The sequence below is a fragment of the Apodemus sylvaticus genome, chromosome 10, assembly GCF_947179515.1.
Source record: "Apodemus sylvaticus chromosome 10, mApoSyl1.1, whole genome shotgun sequence".
In the NCBI taxonomy this organism is placed as follows: domain Eukaryota; kingdom Metazoa; phylum Chordata; class Mammalia; order Rodentia; family Muridae; genus Apodemus; species Apodemus sylvaticus.
In genome coordinates, this window is record NC_067481.1 from 69,749,620 (window position 1) to 69,773,388 (window position 23,769).

The 23,769-nt window shown below is 49.1% G+C and overlaps 1 protein-coding gene across 1 annotated transcript in view; it reads right to left on the reverse strand.

The window, feature by feature from the left end:
* Positions 1-1,842: 1,842 nt before the first annotated feature.
* Slc36a1 (solute carrier family 36 member 1) overlaps positions 1,843-23,769 on the reverse strand; it is a 33,032-nt gene continuing 11,105 nt past the window's right edge. The window contains exons 3-11 of the mRNA XM_052195647.1: positions 20,431-20,521; positions 19,861-19,949; positions 19,004-19,099; positions 17,303-17,387; positions 15,319-15,537; positions 13,829-13,927; positions 12,622-12,788; positions 10,290-10,459; positions 1,843-5,677 (exon numbers count right to left, since the gene is read on the reverse strand). Of these exons, the coding sequence (XP_052051607.1) occupies positions 5,406-5,677; positions 10,290-10,459; positions 12,622-12,788; positions 13,829-13,927; positions 15,319-15,537; positions 17,303-17,387; positions 19,004-19,099; positions 19,861-19,949; positions 20,431-20,521 (1,288 nt within the window). The 3' untranslated portion in view covers positions 1,843-5,405. The remainder of the gene's footprint in view (positions 5,678-10,289; positions 10,460-12,621; positions 12,789-13,828; positions 13,928-15,318; positions 15,538-17,302; positions 17,388-19,003; positions 19,100-19,860; positions 19,950-20,430; positions 20,522-23,769) is intronic.

Here is a 23,769-nt window from a genome sequence, read left to right on the forward strand (position 1 = left end):
AAACCCTCTAGTGTCTGTTTGCAAAGTAGATACTGCCAGAAGTTTCTTTCCCTGGCTCTGAGTATTAAATAAGATGCTATATAGAAAAATGTTGATTGTCATTGACCTAAAGTCTCAACACATGATTGATTCTACCATTACCATTGGCAAGGCAGCCTCTGGTAGTTCACACATCCATCCACACGCCTTTACTCCAGGGCCAAGGGCGGCGCGGAATGGAGGAGGAGGGAGATTACCAAAGGCTTTAGGGAGGACCTGGGGAGATGGCCCGATGGGAAAGAATGCTCTCTGCATAAGTATGAAGACCTAAGCTCAGATCTCCAGAACCCACATACAAACCTAAAGTATCAACATACATGCTTCTAACCCATATCATAGGGGCAGAAACAGGAGGATCTCTGAGTTTGACTGGCAGCCAGCCTAGCTCCAGGTTCAATGAGAACCTGTTCAGTCTTGTCTCCAGGGAGTAAGCAGGATATCAAACATTCTAATCATCACAAGTTCTTCATCTTGTGGTGATCCCCAGCCATAACATTATTTTTGATGCTATTTCATAACTGTATTTTTGGTACTATTATGAATCACAATGTAAATGTGTGTTTTCCATTGGTCTCAAGGGACTCTTGTGAGGTCACAACCTCTCCCCCCACCCCAAAGGAGTAGGAACGCACAGATTGAGGAGCACTGGTCTAGGGCAAATGTACCATTCAAGATTCAGTCTCTAAGCACATCTGCAAAGGCAGAAATGAAATGAAGAAGCTGGCTGGCTACGTAGGAAGCCCGGGTCAGCTCACTGTCGATCAAGATCACACACATGTCTCCAGTAGAGCAGGGCTTACATTGAGGGCCCTGGAGATCTGGGGTGTGAATTACAGCCATTACACACCAGTGAAGCCTTGATGCGGATGATCATGTAAATAAGTGCTTTGACTTCCTTCAGTTTTTTTCTAAGCCCTGCATCCTTCTGACACTCCCTTCACCCTCCACGACTTCCCGCTGAGGCTCTGAGCAAAGAGAAGAGGCAGGTACCCCCAGAAGCACTGGAATTCTGGTACCAGCCCTTGCTGTGTTGTAGTTCCTTGTGCCAGCGGGTGGCCTGTAAAGACTGACTGAGTCTTTCTTTGGGACCTTGGGTTGACTCAGTGCACACACAGTCATGCCCCAGCCAAGCAAATGAGTGGATGGCCACATATAAAATGTGACCTAATTATTTATTCTGCCTGGTGAATTAGTAGCCACCTCAGTTAGTGTAGGTAAACTAACACACACACTCTCTCTCTTTCTCTCTCTCTCTCTGTGTGTGTGTGTGTGTGTGTGTGTGTGTGTGTGTGAGAGAGAGAGAGAGAGAGAGAGAGAGAGAGAGAGAGAGGTGGGGCGGGGGAGAGAGAGAATAGAAACATTTCAGAGGACTGGCTTAGCTATGGCTGGCAGGTTTACAGTTCCTAGGGCTGGACTCCGGTCAAGTGTGGAAGCTGAGACCCTGGTGCCATGGTCTGGAGCTAGGACTCCTCCTCAGGGAGGCCACAGTTTAAGGACTTTTGGTTGTGATGAAGCCACCCACACTAGCAAGTCTTTTTTGACTTTTTCGACTTTGTCGACTGCTACAGATGCTAACATTTGAAAACACCCAGGCTCATATTTGACTGAAAAACCAAGCCGACTCCCAGAACTACCCACTGGTATGTGCGGAAGGCTACCTGGGATTTCAGGAGAATATCAAAGCGGTTTAGGGTGGCAGGATTGCCTTCCCTTTCTCAGACCCCTGTCCCTTCCTCAGATGGTCTTAACCTGAGTGTATTTTTTTTTCTGAAGTGTGAAAACAAAGAGACAGTTTGCAACCTCTCAAAAATAAAAAATAAGATTCATTTATTGAAGTGGAAATTTAACAAAAGATCCATATGTGCAACCCAAATGAGACCTAGAAGCTCTGACATGACCCACGTGTGTAGGCAATGCACATCCGAGGAGGCGCAGAGCACATGGTGCTGCCTGGCTGCCAAGACTCCCTGTGTGGCAGTTCTCGCCTTCCTGGATGCGAACATCCACTGATGGTTTTACAATACACACATGGGATTCTATTATTCATTAAAAAAAAAAAAATCCAGCTTCTTCAACATCAGCTTGATTTAAACCAAAGAACAGGGCAAACACCAGGTTCCTTCTAGCCTCATTTTCTGCTTCTTTTTTCTGATAACTGCCCATGAGCGCGGTTTAATGTCTCTGACCAGGGAATGACTCAGGAGATACAGAAAAAGAAGATACTGGCCAGACAGAAGCTGGCACGGCCAGCAGGACTAAAGTGCCTTCAAGTATTGACCATGGTTTCAAAGACGAGCCACATGGCCTGCTCTCCCCTAATGGTATCTGATTTGTAATGTACTTTGGAAAATTAAATTCTCAAGCCAACTTGGCGCCACCCTCCTGATTGCCACGTCCTACCACTCTGTCTGGTTCCTGCACCAGGCTCCAGAAAGCCTCGGTGTCCCAATGGAAGTGGTGGCTGGGGCTACCCAGTAGGGAAAGCAAACCTGTGTCCAGAGCCCTCGGCTGCGAAGGGGACAGTGAATGCTGTAAACATGATCTGAGCTCTGCATTTCCTGGAAGGATCGGGTGAAACAATGGCGTCCGAAGAGCAGACACTGGAGGGAGGGAGAAGTCTGAGGAGGAGAGGGTCTAAGGACAGGCTCTGGGATCTACCTTCAGACCACTCATCACACTTACCCAAGGCTTTCAAGGGAAGAGAGCTGACGGGCAGCACCTGCCCGTAGGTGTGGCTAGAGAGGTGAGACAGGGCGGGGCCTACGCTAACCTCTACCTCTCCTGACCCAGACAGCAGCACAAGTGATGCCACAGCTAAGGGCACGGTGGGTGGCTCGGGCTGGTTCTCACTCTTCCCAGCAAGTGCTTGCATTCAAGGCTGGGATAACAGGACTCTGAAGATAAACTTTGGGTTCAGACAAGGACTGGGCTGGCAAGGACAGGGCATGACTGCCCCTGGGACATCTGGATTCAGGTTTAGTCTCTACAAGTCTTGTCTCTATTGTTCTGCCCAAGTTCCCATTTATCTGTGTTTTCTCACCGGGGGCCATCTGGCTCCAAACTGACAGTGGGAGGGGTCCGGAGGGTTCTGACTCAGGGCTCCTGTGGGCGCTTGGGCTGTGTGTGGCGCCTGGTGCTATGTGCTTAGCAGCTTCCTGGTGTCTACCCAGAAAGGCCCTGATCTTGCTCAAAGAGTCAAGTCACCAAACTGGCAACGCCTTAGGAGCACAGAAAGAGATCGAAAGATATCATCCATACCAAGGCACCAAGGAAGCTGCCATCAGCCAAATGCTATAGAAGGCATTCCACATGGTGTCACCAGGGGCCCTGAAGAGATAGCTGGCCTTGGGTCTCAACTTGGGTACAAGTGCCTCTAACAGTTCTGAATACAGTCCTCCCATCCTGGAGGCCAAGTTTGGGTCCCTCTAGGAGCGAGCCTGGCCCACGGTTTGGTGGCTGGCCAGCGTCTGAACCCACTTTGGTCATTTTTCTAGCCTGAGACTCCAGAAAGCAAGGCATCTGTGAATCCCAGCTGGCACCAGGCCACATAAGCACCTGTGGGGACACTGATGCCAAAAAGAGAAAAAAGCATTGCTCTCCTTGGGGGCCAAGATAGCAATGCCTCCTCCTAGCAACACTGCTAAGGCCAGCTGCTGCTGTAGCCAGAGACCATCCTTCCCATCCCATGACCTGGAAGTCACTCAGCAGGCTCTGCACAGAACAGCAGGAAAGGGTTTGGCTGCAAGGTTGGGCCACTAGCTTCTGTCAAACACAGAAGCAAGACCCTGATAAATTCTTGCTTCTTTGTCTAACTCAAGGTTCAAGGCAAATCCTATCTCTAGGTAAGAGCCTGCTAACCAGAGAGGAGGAGACACAAACCGCTTTGTCATGTGCATACGTATGCACAATCACACACACATAACTCAGAGATGGGGAGCTAACAACGGTCCTGACATCAACAGGGGGGCAGCGGCAAACCACAGACTCCCTCAGTGGCCTCTAAAGGCACACCCTAAGGTGACTGACCTAGAAGCCAGGTGACTCTGTGAAAGGCATAATAAGGACAAGTATGGGCCGCAGTTAGTGTTTAGTGGTTCCTTGGAAGACCAGGATACAGAGGCAGCTTGGGGCAAGGCAGAGTTTCTGCTCTCTCCCCAGGAACTGTAAACAATGACCCTTGTGCGTAGTGTCTATGAAGAGGAACCGCACCCCGTCCTTGGCCTTGTGTACCACAAGTACTTCCGAGTGCCCACATGGAGTCAATCTCGTGAACGGAAGTCCACATGTGCATGGTCTTCCAGAGGTGGTACTTGCTCACATGATCTGCTTGAGGTCTCTGAGACAGCTAGGTGTGGCAGCTCATGCTAGCAATCTCAGTACTTGGGGCAAAGGCAGAAGGAGAGAGAGTCCATCATCATCCTTGACTACATAGCAAGCAAGTTCAAAGCCAACTATGGTGGCATGAGACCCTGTCTTGAAACAAAGCAAAGCAAAGCAAAGCAAAGCAAAACAAAACAAACAACAAAATGGCCTCTGGGCCACAGAGCCAAGAGGGCAGAGGGCACATCCACGGTCCCCTGGAGCACGTTTCTTAGTGGCAGGAGAGGCCACTTCAAGCAAGTTGCTGAAGGAGAAGTGGCCCACCGTGATGCCAGGTCTGAAGTAAGAGTCCGGAACCTAAGTTTAAATACACTATAAATACCTCCAGTCTGGGCAGCATCTAGTTATCTTTAAGAGCTAAAAGAATCAAGGGGCAGAACTGTGACCTACAGAGGAAACGAGAAAAGAGGTGATGTGGCCTGCGGGTTCGTTCCCCAAGCCAGACAGTAGATGGAAACCTTCAGCATTCAGGGCTGGCTGTAAACTATGGGGGATGGGGGCATCCAGAACCCTCTCAGGACTCAGCTGGATAACATAGTGAGGTACTGCATTTGGGAGCCCTATGAGAGAGAGGCCTGACTTTGTAAAACATGAGCGCCCCCCCCCCCCCTTATTTAATCTAGGCCTGTCCCTGGGAGGGAGAAAATGTCGGGAGCAGGAGACTACCTTTTAAATAAAGTGAGCTGTGCAATGGGAATAATTTAGGTGTGGCAGGTTAGACCGGGGTGGGGGCAGTGCTGAGGGAGGAGGCATGATAAAGGAGAGCAGTGGTGGCACCATCGCAAGCGGAGGGTCTGCTCCCCGCCCTCCTCCCAGTCTCAGTCTCAACTAGCCCAGGTTACCCAAGGGTCCAATGCCAGATAGAGGAGTGCCCAGGCAGAAACCCTGCCTTTTTCCAGAGGCTAAACCATTCCTGAGGATGTGGGGATACTACTGGGAGACACACAGGGTGGGGCTGGGCAGGTGGAGGGTGCATGCCCAGATCCTTATATGAAGGCACTGGTGGAATTGGTAGAGGAGCCGCTATGGCTTGGCTGGATCAGCTCACGCAGAGACTCGTAGGTCCCCACCACGAAGCCCACGAAGCCCAGGACGCTGATGAGGGCGTCCTTGATGATAGTGAGGGGGCTCATGCCCTCTCCGTAGTAGGTGGTCACCTCCAGCAGGGGCGGGATGATGAGGGCCAGGGCGCTGCTGCTCACGGAGCCCACCAGGGAGATGACCAGGTCCAGGCGGGGGATGAGGATGGCCAGAACACCTGCAGAGAGAGGGGACATCTTTGTTCAAGAATGCCTGGGGCCGTAGGAGATATGCTCACTGCCCAGAAGATTTGGCCTGGGTCAACGTTTAGAACTGAGAACTCGAAGGAAGTGAAGATGCTATCTAGTTCAATCTCTGGGCAATATGTGATCGGATTTACAGAATTACTTTGGCTCTAATCTCACAAAAAACAAACACAACAAAAAAACTCAGAGGCTGGACCTTATGTATGTATATATGTATGTATGTATGTATGTATGTATGTATGTATGTATGTATGTATGTATTGGTATGTATATCCATATTTTTGTTGGATAATCTCACATATGCCTGTCTGTCTGTCTGTAGTCTGTCTGACTGCCTGTATGCATATGCATATATAATTTATATATTTATTTTTTGACAGCGCTGTCATAAGTTGTACCTCACTATGTCTCAAATGTGTATCTTAGGCTGTCACTGAGCCGGAGATCCTTTTGCCTCAGCCTCCCAAACACTGGGACCACAGTTGGTTATTATTCTCTCAGCTGGACAACCAGTCTCTCCCAAAGGGACAACTGGGTGAAGGTCGGAGTAAAGAAAAGTGGGTGGGCCTTTCTGAGGGACCACACACTTCCTCATAAACACATCAGTTTTCAAGCACCAAAAACAAAGGACCACACGTTCCCATCACTTCCTCTTCAGAAGACGCCATGATAAAACCTATGATAATTCCATCAAACACTTCCACAGTGGAGGAACCGGGGTAGTTGTGCCTGGAGGCTGCCCTGTAGAAAAAGCCCACTGTATCAACCAGCCACGTCGGTCTTGGGACGGTGCACAGTGTAGGCTTTCCAATGTTTAGAAATTCATCTTCAGAATTCAGAATTCAGAGTGGTCTTGAACAAACTCATTCTACTGGGGTTTGGGCATCTGCATTTATGAGCATAGGAAAGCTTAAGTAACTGATCACTTCTCCCTCAGCTGCAGTTCAAATGCAGTTGGGGAGAGTGGGGAGAAAGATGAACTCCAAGTGGTATTTAAAATGAGGCTACAGAGGCTGGAGAGATGGCTTAACAGTTAAGAGTACTTACTGCTCTTGCAGAGAATCCAAGTTCAGTTCCCATAACTCATATCAGGAAGCTTATAACTGCCTGTAACTCCTGGTCTAGGAAACTTGACATCCTCTCCTGGCCTCTGTGGACACTCATGTGTGCACACACACATACAATTGAAAATAAGATGTTTTTTAAAAAATGAGGTTGGGGGCAGGAGACAGTGATCAGTGATTGGGAGCTTTGGCTGCTATTCTGGAGGATGTGGGCTTTATTTCCAGCACACATGTGGTTCCAGGAGATCTGGCGCCCAGAGACATATGTGGTAAAACACCCATACACATAACATTAAAACAAGAGGCTGGTCGGGCAGTAGTGGCACATGCCTTTAATCTTAGCACTTGGGAGGCAGAGGCAGGTGGATTTCTGAGTTTGAGGTCAGCCTGGTCTACATAGTGAGTTCTAGGACAGCCAGGGCTACACAGAGAAACCCTGTCTCAGAAAAAACAAAAAAACAAAACAAAAAAACTCAGAGGCTGGACCTTATGTATGTATGTATGTATGTATGTATGTATGTATGTATTGGTATGTATATCCATATTTTTGTTGGATATATATGTTGAGGAAGAGGAGAAAAAGTAAGGAAAACAGAGACAGCAATAAAAACAGACTGCCAATAAAATGTACGGGTATCATTGAAAATAGTCACATAAAGATGGAAAGTGATTCACCAATCAGCTTCGCCACAAGAATTGAAAAAGCAGAGGAACAAGAACAAAACAAACCCACACAAGTGTACACTTGAGCTGGTGCTGCCCTGAAAGGCCTCCTCTGCCTCCCACAATTACTTCAAAGTCTCCTGGGAAGCCGATAAAAGCTACGGAGAGGGCAGATGAAGGGGCTGCCTCCTTTCCCAGGACAATGCACACAGCAGATCACAGGAGATGGGAGAGTGGAACATACTCTCAGAGATCAAACACAGCCCGGCCCTGTGAGTGTCCTTCAGTACAGAGGGGGAGTGAGGCCCTGAGCCAGGAGAAAAAAAGCAGAGAAACCAAGAGGATCTAAGGACAGGATGATGTCCAGAGCCGGGGGCTACCACCTCCTGCAGGGCAGGGTAGGAACAAGCAGGTCCTATGCTCTGGGACATTTTACAGAGACAGACCTACTTTTTCTGGAGGAGCCACATTGGGGAAAGGCAAGTAATTTGAATGTTCAACATTCTGTCTTGCAAAGCCCTTTAAATTCAAGAACCAGGCTCTCAGAGTTCTCAGAGAGAAGCCACTGTGCACACAGAAGCTGTCTCCTCAGAACTGGAGCTAATCCTAACCTTAGAGGAGACCCAGTAAGTGTGCACCTGGAGCTGATGCAGTGGACAGGAGCACAGTGCAGCCTGTGTGATAGCTCCAGATGACCAGCTTAGCACCAGGACAGGGACAGGAGTCTGCCAGAGAGCAGAACAGAAGCAGAAGCCAGACTTCTGGGTGCTATGAGCTCTCCACAGGGCTGGGGAGTCCAGAATGACCAGATTCAGTCTGCAAGGAATCCCTAGGCGATCTGCCCAAGGTTAAGCGAGAGGATCAAGGTCATTTCCTTACTTCTAGAGAGTTCTTTCTACATAGACTCAGAGAAGGCTGGCCTTCCACCTGCTGCCCTTGCAGAAAAACAATGACGAGCCAAGTACAGTGGGTCACGCCTCTAATCTCAGCACCCGGGAGGTAGAGGGACTAAGATCAGAGGTTATAGGTCACCTAACACCACAAAGTTAACCTCCGACCTCTATATGTACCCCACCATCATGCATGCATGTAACAGTAAATAAAACAAAAAAAATAATTCAATTCCATTTCAATTTACAAATATATGTATGCATATATGTGTGTGTGTGCTTATGTGTATTTATGTATTTATATGGATATGTCAGAAATAGAAGGAAAAATTATATAGACCATAATTATTCCAAAGGTGGAGGCTAGTAATAATTTAAGGACATTTCCAGGAAAGTCTTTATGTAATTAGCAATGAGATGCTTGCCCCTAAACAATAAAACTAGCATAAAAGCCTAATTTGAAAAACTGCAAATCTCCTGGAAATCCAAATCATAAGTTAGGGACCAGTTGGTCATGGATTCCCTGGTTGAACTCACAGAAGCAATGAGGGAAACATAATTTTTAAAAATTGACCTTACTTTCAACAAATAGAAAATAAAGTTCTAGTGATATTCTGATTTTAATGTTAAAATAACACCCCTTAGCTCAGGGTGGTAAACAACCAGGTTAATAGATGTTTAAAATGAATATACAAAAATTACCCGGGATCATCCACCCAGCTCACAATGGACAGCTATTTAAAACAAACATATACCTTCTATGAAACTAATGTGTCCTTGTTACAGACAATCAGTAGCTAGCTATTGATTGAGAGAGAAGAGGTCTTGTGTATTCCAGGCTAGCCTTGAACTCTTGACCTTCCTGTCTCTACATCCCAGTGAGGGGATTTTGCCATGTATCATTATTCTCAGTTTATTGGGTGCTGGGAATGCATGCTAGGTGAGCACCCTGATCCTGCAGTATCTTTTAAATACTTTATCTATTTTAGATAGATAGTAACAGTACCTTCTATTAAAGTTCTCACTAAGGATGTGGTTGAAGTGACTCTACATCTATAACCACCAATTCATCCATATATCCAATCCATCTTCTTATCTAATTATTGACCTATCCATCCACCTACCCATCCACCCATCCATCTACCCACCCACTCCATCCATCCATCTATCCACCCATCCATCTATCCATCCATCCACCCACCCATCTATCCATCCATCCACCCACCCACCCATCCATCCATCCATCCATCCATCCATCCATCCATCCATCCATCCATCCATCCATCCATCCATCCATCCATCCATCCATCCACCCATCCATCCATCCATCCATCCATCCATCCATCCATCCATCCATCCATCCATCCATCCGCCCACCCACCCATCTATCCATCCATCCATCTATCTATTCATCCATCCACCCACTCCATCCATCCATCTATCCATCCATCTATCTATCCATCCATCCATCCACCCACCCATCCTTCATCTACCTATCCAGCTAGCTAGCCAGCCATCTATCCGTTATCTCTCTACCTATCAAACCAGAGTCTTCTATTTCCCAGACTGACCTCAAACCCCTGGTCCTTCTGCCTCTACCTCCTCCTTACTGGGATTGCAGCCATGTGGCCATACCACACCCAGTTGATGTGGTGCTGAAGATGGAACCCCAGGGCTTTATGAATGCTCAATCAGCACACTACAAACTGAGCCACATGCCCCACCCTCTGGAGTGGCTTTTAGATTGTTGTCCATTTCAGATGGGATAATAACAGTGTCTTTGTTCTCTACTGGGCTTTAGACATCATCTGTAAACTCCTGTCCTCAACTCCTGAGTTCTTTGCAGTCGCTGAGAACCAGTTCTTCATGCCCCAGTTTATGCCTCCACTCCAGCAGTGTGTCTGTGTGCCACAATTCAGATGTCCTCTAGCCTTTAAGGAAATGCAGAAATCATCTCCTCTACTCACATGTCACAGAGACCATGGCAGTGCGCACACAAAGGTCCACCACCAGCTTGAAACGCTCAGGCACTCGGGACACAATGGCCGGGGTGATGATCTCAGCCGCAACGTAGAACTGGAGAGCATACGTGAAGAAGATGCCTATGGAGTACAGCAGCTTCACAGACTGGTACAACCTGCGGGAGAGTGGGCGCTCTCAGGACAGGAGACGGGTGTGCTCCGACGGCCCCGGACAGAGCCCAAGCCGCCCTGCCCCCGGAGACAACTGGGAAGGTTACCAACCCACACAGTCCTCAGACTGAGAAATTTTATGCCTGTCTCTCTCTCCTCCCCCTCCCCTTCTTCCTCCCTTCTCCTTCTCCTTCTCCTCTCTCTCTCTCTCTCTCTCTCTCTCTCTCTCTCTCTCTCTCTCTCTCTCTCTCACTCACACACATACACACATAAAATGCAAATTAATTTTTAAAAAAAAGTCCTCCATAGCTTTATGCAAGGGAAGGCTACAAAAATGAAACGTTAATCCATAGAAAACTGAATAATAAGTCACAGTGCCCCTGTGTGGCTCTTCAAAAGGAGGGCATGAGCCAGGCACAGCATGCCACTAGAACTCGGGAGAGGGAGTGGACTGAGGGGTCAAGGTCAGCCTCTGCTACATACTGAATTTCAGACCAGCTACAGGAAAACTTTTTTCAAAAAACGAACAAAGGAAAGAAAGAGAGAGAAGGGGAGGGAGGGAAAAAGGGAGGGAAGAAGGGAAAGAGGAAAGGAAAAAAAGCTCTCTGTCCCCTACCACACATACATTCTTACACACTTAAGAGTGTCACACTCCGAATTTGGAGACTGTGGCCAGGGTGTGGTAAAACGTTCTCTATATACCTTCTGTATCTGGACTCTTTGCCCCTGTGTACAGGAGCAAATACCCTTCCCATGCAAGTCAGGTATCCTTGAGTCAGTCAGCTAGTGGCCAAGAAAGGCCCCTTGGAAGCAGCATGGGTCCCTCAATCCCAAAGGGGCTGTCTCTTACCACAGACCTCTGAGACTCCCTTAGGAGGCCACTAACATGCCATGGGTACTAAACTTGCCCCTAGAGCACAGATCCCTAGAGCTTTCTGACCTGACTCCATATACACAGGAAAGGCCACTCTCTTCAGCAGAACTCCACCTTCATCAAGACCTGTGCATATGACAGTGAGAGCCACTGGCCACTCTTGGAATTGGTTTAAATGTCTTATGTGTGTAATGAGAACAGGTCGTCTCTGTAGTTGAGCTAAACACCCAAATGAGGTTCTTAAGCTGTAAGAACACTGGGGTTGGGGTGGGGGTGGAGGAGTCTTTTCCTGTCTCTCTTGCTAAGTACAGACAATTAAAACTCTTTGAGGGAAAAACAAAACAACAAAAACCCCCTCTGCTGCTGGTGCTGAATTAAGCCCCTGAGCCCTCTAGAGAGCTGCTAAATCTGGAGTCAGGAGCCCCCTGCAGGGACACCCAGGTAAGCACAGTTTGCACGGGTGCATAAGGGTGACTTGAGCTCAGCTGGATTGGTATCTGAGGGAAGACAGCTCTTCACTGGGATCAGATGGTGTGGGCTGGCTGTGTCGGGTGTTCCTGAGCTAGGAACCCCTTAAGGAACGAGAACACAGCCCCAGCCAGAATTTGAAGGCACATTCAGTAATTCAGAAGCAGTCCCAGAGGGAAAAGTGAAATCGGTCTGAACAACAGCCCACTCGGTGGGAGATGCGATGAGCTCTATCTGCAGACACCTGCTGACTAGGGATCCATGCTACACACTGACCCGACCGAGCCAACATTTTTCTCAATTGGTCCTCCCCAAAGTCTCACCACTCAGAGTGCAATAAAATAACTGGATGGGAAGGCTGCTCTAGGTTCCTGGACATCAACCAGTTTCTCAGTGTGGGCAAACAGATGATCTTTACAATGAGGTTTTGGTTTTCCACACAGAGACTGCTCAGCACATATTCTCTAACATCCAGGCACTTCTGCAGGCCTCAAGGGATTCCCCATAGCATGTCCATTGGGAAAGACACTCGGTGAAGGGCTCCCCACAGTCCACGGTGAGACGCTCCTGCTTGCATGACACACCTGTGACTGACCAGGCAGACCACCCTCCAGTCACAAGAGTCTGGAATATGTTTAAGCACACACAGTGAACACTCAGCCTATGGGCTCAGTATTTCCCAGGAGAAATGTCTTAACAGGTGGGAGATTCACACATGAATTCAGTACAAGTTGCTGTAGGATCACAAACTCAGGGTAGCCAAGTGACGAGAAAGGGCCACATTCTGACCTATCGCCTTCGGAAGTTCCCAGTCCCCCCACATACCAGCAGTTGGGCAGGTTGAGGGTGATGCTGCCCTTGATATCAGCTCCGAATTGCAGGTACCCCAGGCTCCCCAGGCTGATGTAGAGTACAGTGATGAGAGCCATCCCCAAATACAGGATCAATGGAAATTTCTGTGAGTCCTTCATTTTGTTCTCAAGGGGTAGAACCTACAAAAAACGTAGTAAGGGAAGGAGAACATGTGAAAAAGACGTGAACACAGGACAAAAATCGTACCATCAGGGGCCTGGGGAGGGGGTACTTACTATGCACATATGAGATGCCCAGAACCCACAAAATGCCAGGTGTGGTGGCATGCATCTGTAACCCCCAGCCCCTAACAGAAGTGGGTTGGGAGGACTGACTACCAGTGGAACCCACTGACCAGACAACAGTCTAGCTGAAGCTGAGAAGTCTAGGTTCAGTGAGAGACATCATCTCCAAAAACGGAGGGTACCTGCTGACAGCTGATGTTGACTCCTGGCCTCCTAACACACAAGCACATAGCCATGAATGTGCCCATACATGCATGCACAAAAGCATACACATGCATACGCACACACAAAAGCACATACATGCATGTACATATGAACACATGCATCCACATGTGAACATACACCCACACATATTAAAAGAAAATACTCTTTATTGCCAGACCTCCAAGTATACTTTCCTTTAATGCACACTGAAATAAGTAATTCTATCAACAGCTGCACTCTCATACATACAAGGGGCGTCAGAACCCGCCATTTAATCAGGAATGAGGAGAGGTAAGACTGAAATCCCCTCTGTCCTCTGTCAGCTTGTCAGGGACTGGAAGTGCCCTTCACACTCGAAATAATATGGCCTCCAGCAGGTCTCTTGACACCTGACCTGAGATCGAAGCCTCCAGTCAATTTTCCTAAGTGTGAACTTCCCTTCTTTGATTTTGTATGTATGTGGGGGGTGGGGAGGGTCTTATGTACCTGGCTGACCTCAAACTAGCTATAGTTAGTGACAGCCTAAAGACCTGATACTCTCTCACCCACCTCCTGAGTGCTGTGACCACGGGCCAGTGCCACCACATCCAGCTCAAGAGATAATTTCTGATGGGTTTTCCTGAGCACTGACTGAAGTAGAGTCAGTGAGGACACTGGGTTGGGGTGGTGGTGGCAGGGAGCACTCAGGGCCACAGGGAGCACTCAGGCCCAAGCCACAGTACCCTTCTTACCACTCCAATGCCTTCAAAAGCAAAGATCGCTGTGCCAAAGAACAGAGGGTAGGTCTTCCATGGAGCCACCAAGGGGAGGGGTCTGGGGTCTGGGATCCTCTGGAAAAGATGAACAAAGCCAGGGGCTATTCAGAGATTTGGGCTTTCCAGTCAGAGCATACCTTCTCCTAAAGCCAAGCTTTCAAAAAAAAGGGAGACGCTGACAGATAAGATGGAGACAGTCGGTCTTTTTCTCTCCTCAGGTTGGGAAGTCCCTACTTGCTTTGGATAAAGATCTGCCCATACACCATAAACCTCTCACAGGCTGATGCCTGCATAAAGCTTCACGCTCTTTCCCTTGGTGATATCAGCCCCAGACATTTAATATAAAAGAAACTCAAGAGATGAAAGAAACTGAGCACTTTAAAGATATCAAGAGGCGCATGAGAAGAATGCCGAGAAACGCTGGGGAAAGGTAGCAGAATGAATATATTTTAAACATGAAAGTCAAAGCTTGGGTGGGGTGGGGTGGCTCAGTTGTTAGGAACACATACTGCTCTTGCAGAAGACCAAATCCCCAGCACCTACATTGAGTACCTCACTACTGTTACAGGACTGCAGGGGGATCAGACACCCTCTTGTGGTCTCCATGGCTCCTGGCCTCATATACACATATATGCATGATTAATTTTTAAAATTTTTACTCTTAAAGAAAAGAAGCAGCATGTTAGTATGTGGGCTGTAGACAAATAGGCGTCTCTGCTCTAAAGTGAGGGCTGAGCACAAGTTCACGTAGTAACTATGCCTGAGTCATGGATGATGCTACCCGTGGGTTAGTGACTGACAGCTACCAGGTTTGTCAATCAGTCGGATGGAGCTGTGAGTGGGGAATTTCACAGCTCACAGATGTGGCTGCCATGTGACTGAGACACGTGAGCAGCTTAGCCATGGTCCCATCCATCAAGAAAGTGACGCTGACCATGCTGGCCTACAACTCAACCAACAAAGCAGACAGAGTTCCCTGTACAAAGAAGCTTGCAAATTATCAACCCAGCTCAACTCTACAAGACCAGTGAATTAAAAGCTCAAGAAAAAATGTTATAAAATACATAAACCGAAAGACCTAGGTGGAATAATTCCCTTTGGTCTATGGCTGGAGTAAACATTGTTCCTATCTCCTCAGGACTATCTAATGCAACACAGGAACACATAATGCTCTTGCAGAAGACCAAATTCCTAGCACCTACATTGAGTACCTCACTACTGTTACGTGACTGCAGGGGGATCAGACACCCTCTTGTGGTCTCCATGATTCCTGTTCTCATACACACATACCCACACATATATGCATGATTAATTTTTTAAAATTTTACTCTTAAAAAAAGAAGAAGACATCTAATGTCTTCATCGATTGCAACATCTAATCTAAATATGCCACATGTAGGCAGTGCTATGATCCTTCCATTTGATTTCTCCTATTCCACAGGGTGGAGCAGGGCCTGGGCTTGTACCTGGACGATAAACTGGTATATCATGATCAGGCTGACAAACATGCTAAGGTTGGCCAGCAGGGAGAAGATGGACAGGACACGCAGGTTCCTGATGAAAGACAGCACCACCAGGAAGGGCAGGAAGGCGAGCATGTAGAGTCGAGAGTCCATGGTGTATGTCGGGATCACGGTCACATTGTTGTTGCAGTTGGTGGTGGTCCCGTTGGCCGCCTCTATCACCTGGAGCCAGAAGGAAGGAGGAGAAGCCCTGAGTGACGGAGCCAGTGGTTTATCTTGCTGGAGAGGTCCTGAGAAAGGATCAGGTGTCTGAAACTGGCATTATCTGTGGGCACCTCTGGAAGGCTGAGGAACCTTCCTTGGCGTCTTCATATTGCAAACTGTCTGAGTTGGGTTTGATGATATTTCATAAGACAGAAAGATGTGGGAGACAGAAGATAGGGGGAATTTAATGATAAGTTCTTCCCACCCTTATGTTAAGCATTCCTTCTTATGTTCAGGAAGCAGAGAAAAGCCTGCAGGCCCTGACCCAGCTACAACTGGGATGCCTCCAATGAAGGGGGGGGGGCACTCTAAAGAAACACTGGAGTCCCTCCTTCCAGCTATCTGGACTCTGGCGCCCTAGACACTTGGGATTCCTTCTAGGAAGACCATGCTGAGAAAGGAGACAGCCCTGGCACCAGAACTAGTCTCCTGGAAAGGGGATTGGACTATATACAGTGCCAACAAGCCAACCTGTCAAACCACCTTGCAGGAGAGACTGGAGTGGAGACAGTGATGGGCAGGACCACACTGTGACCACCTATCTCTCTCCTTCTATTTAAATCTTCACCTCCTGTCAGGCCCCTGAAGATGCACGCGGTGGGTCCATGCATCCTTCCTTCCCCCCAGTGAGGTATACTGAATAAGTTTTTCTGCTCTTCATTATCAATCCTTACAAACCAAGGACAGGTGGCTGCACCTGGTTTATTAGGGATCTAGGGCATAGGCTCTGGCCCTAACTCCATAGCCTTTTGGGACAAGACAAGGATTTCAGACATTCCATGTCTAGGAGATATACCTCTGGCTTCTGTGAAGGGCTGAGGCAGCCTGACACTCAAGGCTGCCCAGTAGCCGCAGAAAATGACAGGTGACTCTGAGGCCTCCACCGAGCCATGCACTTCTATAGGTAAAGGTCCCATTACGGAACAAAGGATTCCACAGGAGTAACGCTAGACAGCTCCTCCTGCTGCAGCTTCCCCCGGCAAGCTGCCCAGGAAGGAAGAGCTTCTTCTCCTTGTATAGGGGTGACTTCAGCCAGGTAAAGCAAGAGGAGTTGAAGTTTTGTCTTTTACTGTCTACTATAAAGCTAGGTGTGGGGTCCCAAGACCTGGAGTCTGCCCCTGTGACCTGGCCCCCAGATTAATTGTGATTGGTGAATAAAGATGCCGACAGCCAATAGCTGGGCAGGTGAGACACGGGTGGGGTTGAGGTTTTACAGGCTTGTGTGTGTGTGTGTGTGTGTGTGTGTGTGTGTGTGTGTGTACCTGAGGAGGGAGAAGGTAAAAAGACGCAGCCAAGGAATAGAGGAAGCGTGAGCAGACGGAGGAGAGCTGCCAGTTGGGTTAAGAGCAGTCCAGACGGCGCATGGTAAACAGTAGATGATAATGGCTTATCAAAGGTAGATTCTAACAGCGTGGGGGGTGGCAGCTGCCCAGCTATTGTGCTGCCTAAGGCATATAAAAATGTAAAGTCCGTGTCTTTCATTTGGGAACATAAATGGTCTACCGTGGGGAAGAAGCCCCAGGCTAGGATTTTTAATATTTTTACTACAAAAAGGACCTCAGACTAGCTAGTGGTTACACAGGCAAGGCAAGATCTTTTGACACCACAGGTGCTGAGATGAGAATCAAACACCAAGGTTCGACCCAAAGCTGGCTTGGAAGGAGCCTTGGGCAAAACTCTCCATTCCACTCTCAGCCTTCCCCCTGTTTCAGAAGAACTCTACCTGTTTAAAGTTGTCCGCCAGAAACACAAAGTAGACGCAGCAGAACCCCAGCTGAGTGATGATGAGGAAGAGGTCCACGATGCGCCTGCAGAGAGGGTGAGACAGGGGCAAAGCCCGTCAGGTCTGGGGGCTTCCCCGGGGATGATCGTCTATGCAGCTGTCCTCGCTGTCCCTTCTCGGGGTGACAAGAACAAGCTGTGGCAAGAGGGCAAGGTGTGCCAGTGCCAGTGCCACCGGTACACAGGAATACCCGTGCCCTCCACGTCCCGTCCCTGGTTCTGGCCTCTCTGCATGAGCTCAGGGCATAACCTGGCCCTGCCTTCTACTGCCCACCCACCAAACTCAATTCTTTGCTAAAGCCACAGAGAGCCTTGGCATGAAAGAACCTAGTTGCAGATCAACTGGCGGAAGCACCGTGACAACAGCTGGTGACGATCTGAAGCCCCGTGAGAGCAATGGGGCTCCAGACCTGTCTTAAATGGAACATGGCACACTGGTTAGAAAGGATGGGTTAGAGCTGGAACCACTTCTGGAGGAAGATCTCCATGGTATCAAAGGAGAGAAACCAAGTTTCTAAATAGCACACATAGGGAGAGCTACTTGCCGAAAGAGAGAGAGAGAGAGAGAGAGAGAGAGAGAGAGAGAGAGAGAGAGAGAGAGATTGATTTAAGAGCATGGGTATTGTTCATATGTGTACAGAAAGTTCCAGAAGAAGCAGAAGGATACTCCATGCCACTGCACTACAGCTAGAATTTAATATTGTTTTTCAAACTGTGTTCTCGTACCACGTGCAAACAATGCTCTTCCTATGAAAATGAGAAAGGGGGGGGGGAGAACAGAGGAAAGGGGGAGGAAGGAACAGAGCAGGAAGAACAGACTGAACAGCCAAACTGTGGTGGGCACTCTGCACCGTGGCTGCTCCTCGACAGGTAGTTTTGCCAAGAGGAAAGAAAAAGGAGGGAGGGGAGGAGAGAGGGGAGGAGGAAGGGAGGGGAGGAGGGAGGGAGGGAGGCAGAGAAGAGGGAAGGAGAAAAAAGGGACATACCACCACGTTATTGGCTGGAGCTACAAATGACAGCAAACACCCTCTTCATCAAAACGACAGAACTAAGGATTCAGGCCCTTAACAGTAGGAATTCCCCCCATCTAGACAGGAACAAAAGGTGGACTGTCTCCCTCCAGTCACCTGAAAAGTCAGGCGAAATTCCCAAAGCTCCCCACCTGCTCTGCACACTGCCCCGGCCTCCATGCCCAGGCATTGAGACTCCACCCTTCGGCCTCTTAACCTCTTAACTCCACTGCGGGTCTCTCGTCTTGTTCCTGGCTTCTCTTCCCATGCATCTGTCACTCTAAAAAGGCCACAAGCCCCTGCATGGTGGGGACAAAGTAAGTTACATCAGGGGAAGGCCTTTTCTAAGTTGGAGTCATTTTGGGCCACTTACGAGAGCATACATGAAACATGTATGCTGAACGCATCAGAGCAGCCGCAGGCTCTGAGGGCTGGGACGGCCCTCAGGGGTCCTCAGGTCAGGCCCAATATATTAAAGATGGGGAAGCTGAGGCCAAAGGTGGTTGGGCTCGTTTTGTCAAGCTAACCCCAACAACACCCTCGGCTCCTCACACCACCCTGCATCTCACGCCTCCCTGTCTCTGGTCCCCCGGATGGGAGCTGTGGCCAAGAGAAACAAGGAAGTCAGTTACCTTCCCCAGTGGGAGTGGCTCCGGACCCAGGAGCTGGAGCTGCATTCTAGTCCGTACATCACCGTGTCCCCATAGTCCAAAAAGGGTTTGTTCAGTCTGGGAGGGGGAGATAACAGGAGAAGCAGAATGTCTGGGTTAGACCACGACAGTAAAAAGACAAATGGAGCTACTAAGACATGGACCAGTTCTCTACCTGTCACCCTAGGGGACCTCTGAACCCCACGAGGACCATAAGTGGGGTGCACATATGTACGTGTATGCACATGTATACACGCCCATAGGTGTACAGGTTCACATACATGGAGGCCAGAGTGGACGCTGGGTGTCTTCCCCAATCGCTCTCTACGACTTTACTTTTTGGGATAGGACCTCTTCCTGAGCCACAGCTTGCCTACTGTGCTAGAAGGAATGTTGAGGAAGCCTCAGGGACTTCCTGCCTCTGCCTCTCCGGGGCAGGGCCTGCAGGAGCTCGCCTCTGCACCAGCTTCTTTTGTTACCATGGTTACCGGGGGAATCTGAACTCAGCTCTGAAGCCTGCCCACTAAGCATTTTACCAAATGAGCCTTCTTCCAACCCCCAGGCCAGGAGTCTTACAGCATGGAATCGCCATCAAAGTCCACAAGCATAGAATGTGGCTCTGCCCCCTGGATAGCTGTAAGCTTAACAGAGAGCAAGGAACCCCCCCAGAAGGTCAAAATATCAGTGATAACGAGGGGAGGCAACACTGTCATGGCAGCCGCCATGCCCAGCTGGGGACAAGCCCAGACAAGCTGTCCAACCCACTTTCGGACTGATGAAGGAAGGGCCCACCCTGGCAAGCTCCACCCCTCATGAGGTGGCTTGTTTGGGGCTCTCACCTACGACATAAGTGATGAGCACACTTCACCAGGATACCCATGCAGTGTACGGCCACAATGCCAATCACCAGCAGGCTGAGAGGACCCAACTGGGTTGCAGACAAAAGGGAGAGAAGAAGGCAGAATTAGGAGACTGGATGTACAGATGATAAATGTTATTAAGACACTACTAGGAACTGAGCTCTGGCCAGTGGGAGAGAGCAGGGATCCAGGAGACTGGATCTGCATGGGACCTCAGCCCTGGTCCAGACAGTTCATCTTGTAGAGAACAATGACCTAAAATAAGCTTCTTCTGGGATTGTCTTGGATCCACAGGGCAGAAGTTCCTGGCAGGCTCTGGGATGAATCAGGAAGGGAAGTAATCTTGAGGGCGATCAGGGAGGTCAGCACTTGGGCGGTCAATGTCTCTGAAACCACGGTGACATTGGGCAAGCAGGTTGTGTGGGTGAGTCAAAGGGAGGGCAGGACTGTCAGCCGACATCACTGACCTAGGCTCAGGGCCTACGATGTGCCTGGCACACAGAAAGTCTGATGCACAGCTTTCGAAGAATGAACATCTGAAACCCTTACCAAGAGGCCTGCATTCTTCACCGCCAGAGGCAGCCCCAGCAGTCCGGTGCCAATGTTGCCCTTTAGCAGGTGGATCAAGGTCTGGAACCATCTGAGTATGAAGGCAAGTGAGACTCGTTAACCACAATGCCGGCCCATGCCGCACGCACGGCCGACACAAAGAGCCTAGGCACGTTATCTTATCTCATCTCCCAACTTCGTGCAGTTTCATTTCACAGATGAGGGACCAACCTGTTCAAGGAGCACTTTTATTTACTTATTCACTCATTTACTTAGTAGGGGTTTTGTTTGTTTTCAGACAGACTCGCTAGATAGCCCTCTAACAGTCACACAATACAAGAGACTCAACATTCCTACTGGGCCAGGCATGGTGATGCTCACCTTTAATCCCAGCACTTGGGAGGCAGAGGCAGGAGGATCTCTGTGAATTCAAAGTCTACAGAGTGAGCTCAAGGACAACCGAAACTAGAGACCCTACAACCCCCATCTCAAAACAACAACAAAAAGTTCCTATTAGACTTTGAAAAAACAGAAGCCAACTGCTACTGTGGACCCAGGCTAGAGAAGGCCTCTTCAGTGGGTCCCTGGGTTACCCCTGTGCCTTATGGGTGGGTGTCCCTCTGACTTTGTATAGCCTGCCCCTCTGGGCTGTGACTTACCTAAACCCTCTCCTGGGTCCTCCTTCATTTATTTTTTCACTCAACAAACACCATATGCAGCTATATAGAGTGGGTATGGGTGAGTCTGCTATGGATGCCCGCTTCTAAAGATATGTACTATCTCAAGGAAAACAAAAGACTGAGGGGCGGAGGGACAGATCCAGGGAGAGCTGGGGCAGGTGAATGGAAGGCAGAGACCTGAGGTCAGCAGTGAAGTGGAGGCAGGTAAGCACCACAGGTGAGGAGAAGCCACAGGTCCTGCTGAGAAATAAGCGCATGAAGAACGCTGTGCCTTAGTGGCACATGGGTTGTTGTGACAGCAGGGGTGAGTCACGAGTCCCTCCACTTCTCTAGGGAAGGCAGACTCATCCCATCACACAGGAGGGTGCCAGCTGTGGCCTGTCTTGCATTCTGCTCGCCCATGACAGAGTAGGAAGAGGCTTGACGGTCAGCCTTTGATCACTCAGGGTTTGGCCCTGGGCACAGAGATCCCTCGGGAGTGGCAAGCACTTGCATGCAAATCTGCATTTGGCAGAAGTCAAAAGCCAGCAGCACTTGCTGCCCACAAAGGCCCTTCCCTCAGGTCCACCAGGACGGAGATCCGATCGATCTACCTGCCATCCTGCTATCTACCTGCCGTCCTGGTACCTACCATCAGGAAAAGGCCTTTGACTCCCAGGAACGATGTGCTTGCTTGTGCTACTCTGAGGCCACACAGTCCAAAGAAATTATAGGTAGCCAGTGGCCCGGAGATAACGGGCCTGTTAAATCTCTATCTTGTCAAATGTTTAATCCACTTAAGTGCAAAGGTAAATCTGTGCCGCACCCTCCCGCTTATCTGAAGTGTCCCCAGAACACCTCTGTGCCAGGCTTTCTGGCCCTGACTGCTGTCACTCTGCATGGCCATCCCTTCCATTCGAGGACCTGTCAGCTCCTCTGTACTGGGAAGGAACTGTGGAGTGCTCTCGGAGGTCAGAAGAGCGTCAGATTCCCTGGGACTGACTGGAGTTATGGACGGTTGAGCTGTCATGTGGATGCCGAGTATCAAACCTGGGTCCTCTGGCCCCTTGTTTAAAAAAAAATGCGCATGTGCATGAGTGAGGGTGCCCTCAAATACCAGAAAAGCTGGAGTTACAGGTAGCTGTGAACAGCCCACTGTGGGTGCTGAGACCAGAACTCAGGCCTTCTGCAAGAGCAGCAAATGCTCTTAACCACTGAGCCAGAGTTCCGGTGTCACGTCCCCCACGGCTGTTTAAAATATACCCTAAACTTTTCACCCGACAGAAGACAGCTAGCTGTGCATCTGTTCAATCTCTATATGTCGTTTTGCTTTGGAGAAAGTCTAGGAGAGACTGTGCTCTCCCTAGACGTGCAGCCGGAAAAGGAAGGGACATTTTAACGCCTCTTCAACTATGACAGTTCTTCTGACATTGCTCCAAGATGAGATGCATGGGTTCTTCATCAGCTGCAGTGTGGAGGCTGAACGTCCCATGGTCTGGTTCGTTATCCTGCTGTTGCTGCTGCTGTCTGCAGGGACCTTTCCATCATGCACGATTCCCTAACATATGCGATTCCCTAACATATGCGGAGTTTCCTGGATCCTGAGGCCTGCACTCGCCTAGCTCCTTATATAAGCTCAAAACCTGGCTTTGGAAGGTTCCCCTAGACCTCATAGGGAATGAGCACAAGATGCTGGCTGGATACAAGGGTGATTTGCATGCTCTGCTTGTTTGTATTTTTCTTATTTTGCTTGATAGCTCTCAGTTAGTGGGAGCCACAGAAACATTGCTGGTGGGGTTTTTTTGTTTGGTTTTGCTTTTTCTTTAGTTAATGGGTTCATTTCATTATCAAAGGAAATGCTAAATACTTGGGTCTAGAAAAACTAGTTAGCTGGTCTCTCTAGTAAAACAAAACATTTCTAGGGGGGGGGGTGGGAAGAACAAAAACCATAATTAGTTCAGTTGACAACTGGTATCTGGTATTTTTTATGTAGACTACTAAGAGCCCCATTGCTAAAGGCTGCAGCTTAATAAGAATTAATAATCTCTCTCTCTTATCAAGGACATTTTGGTCATTGGAGGCGGCGTCTTATGTACCCCGGGCTGTTCTTGAACTCCCGATACAGTTCAGGATGACCTTGAGACTTCTGGTCCTCCTACCTCCACCTCCTGTGCGCCACCTGATTGAGTTTATGTGTTTCTGGGAACGACACCTGGGCATAGTGCATGCTAAGCAAGCACTCTCCTGCCCAAGCTGCAGCCCCTGCCCTTGTCAAAGCAACTCAAAAGATCCTGGCCTTTTCCTTCTGCTCACAGTGTCTAGGACAATGCAGGGGTGGGGGTGGGGGAGTGGAGTGTGAAGGGAGGAAGCTGCAGATGCAGTGCACTCTGCCCTGCATCCTCATGCACACATGAAGAAAAGGCAAGTAGCATCTCGGCACTTTGAGAAAGGGGCCTGCTCTTAGAACCTCCAGAAGCTCTGCAGACCGCATTCAGCTGCCCCAAGGCAACAACACCAGCGGGTAACTGACATCCCAGCCTGCCGACCTTTGGAAGTGCTGCTGAGATGGGAGGGAGAGCTGTTCCTAACTACTCAACAGGACAACTCAACAAGAAAGATAATATGCCCTGCAGTATAAACTGCTCTACTATGTGTAAACTGCCTTCCAGTGTTAATGGAG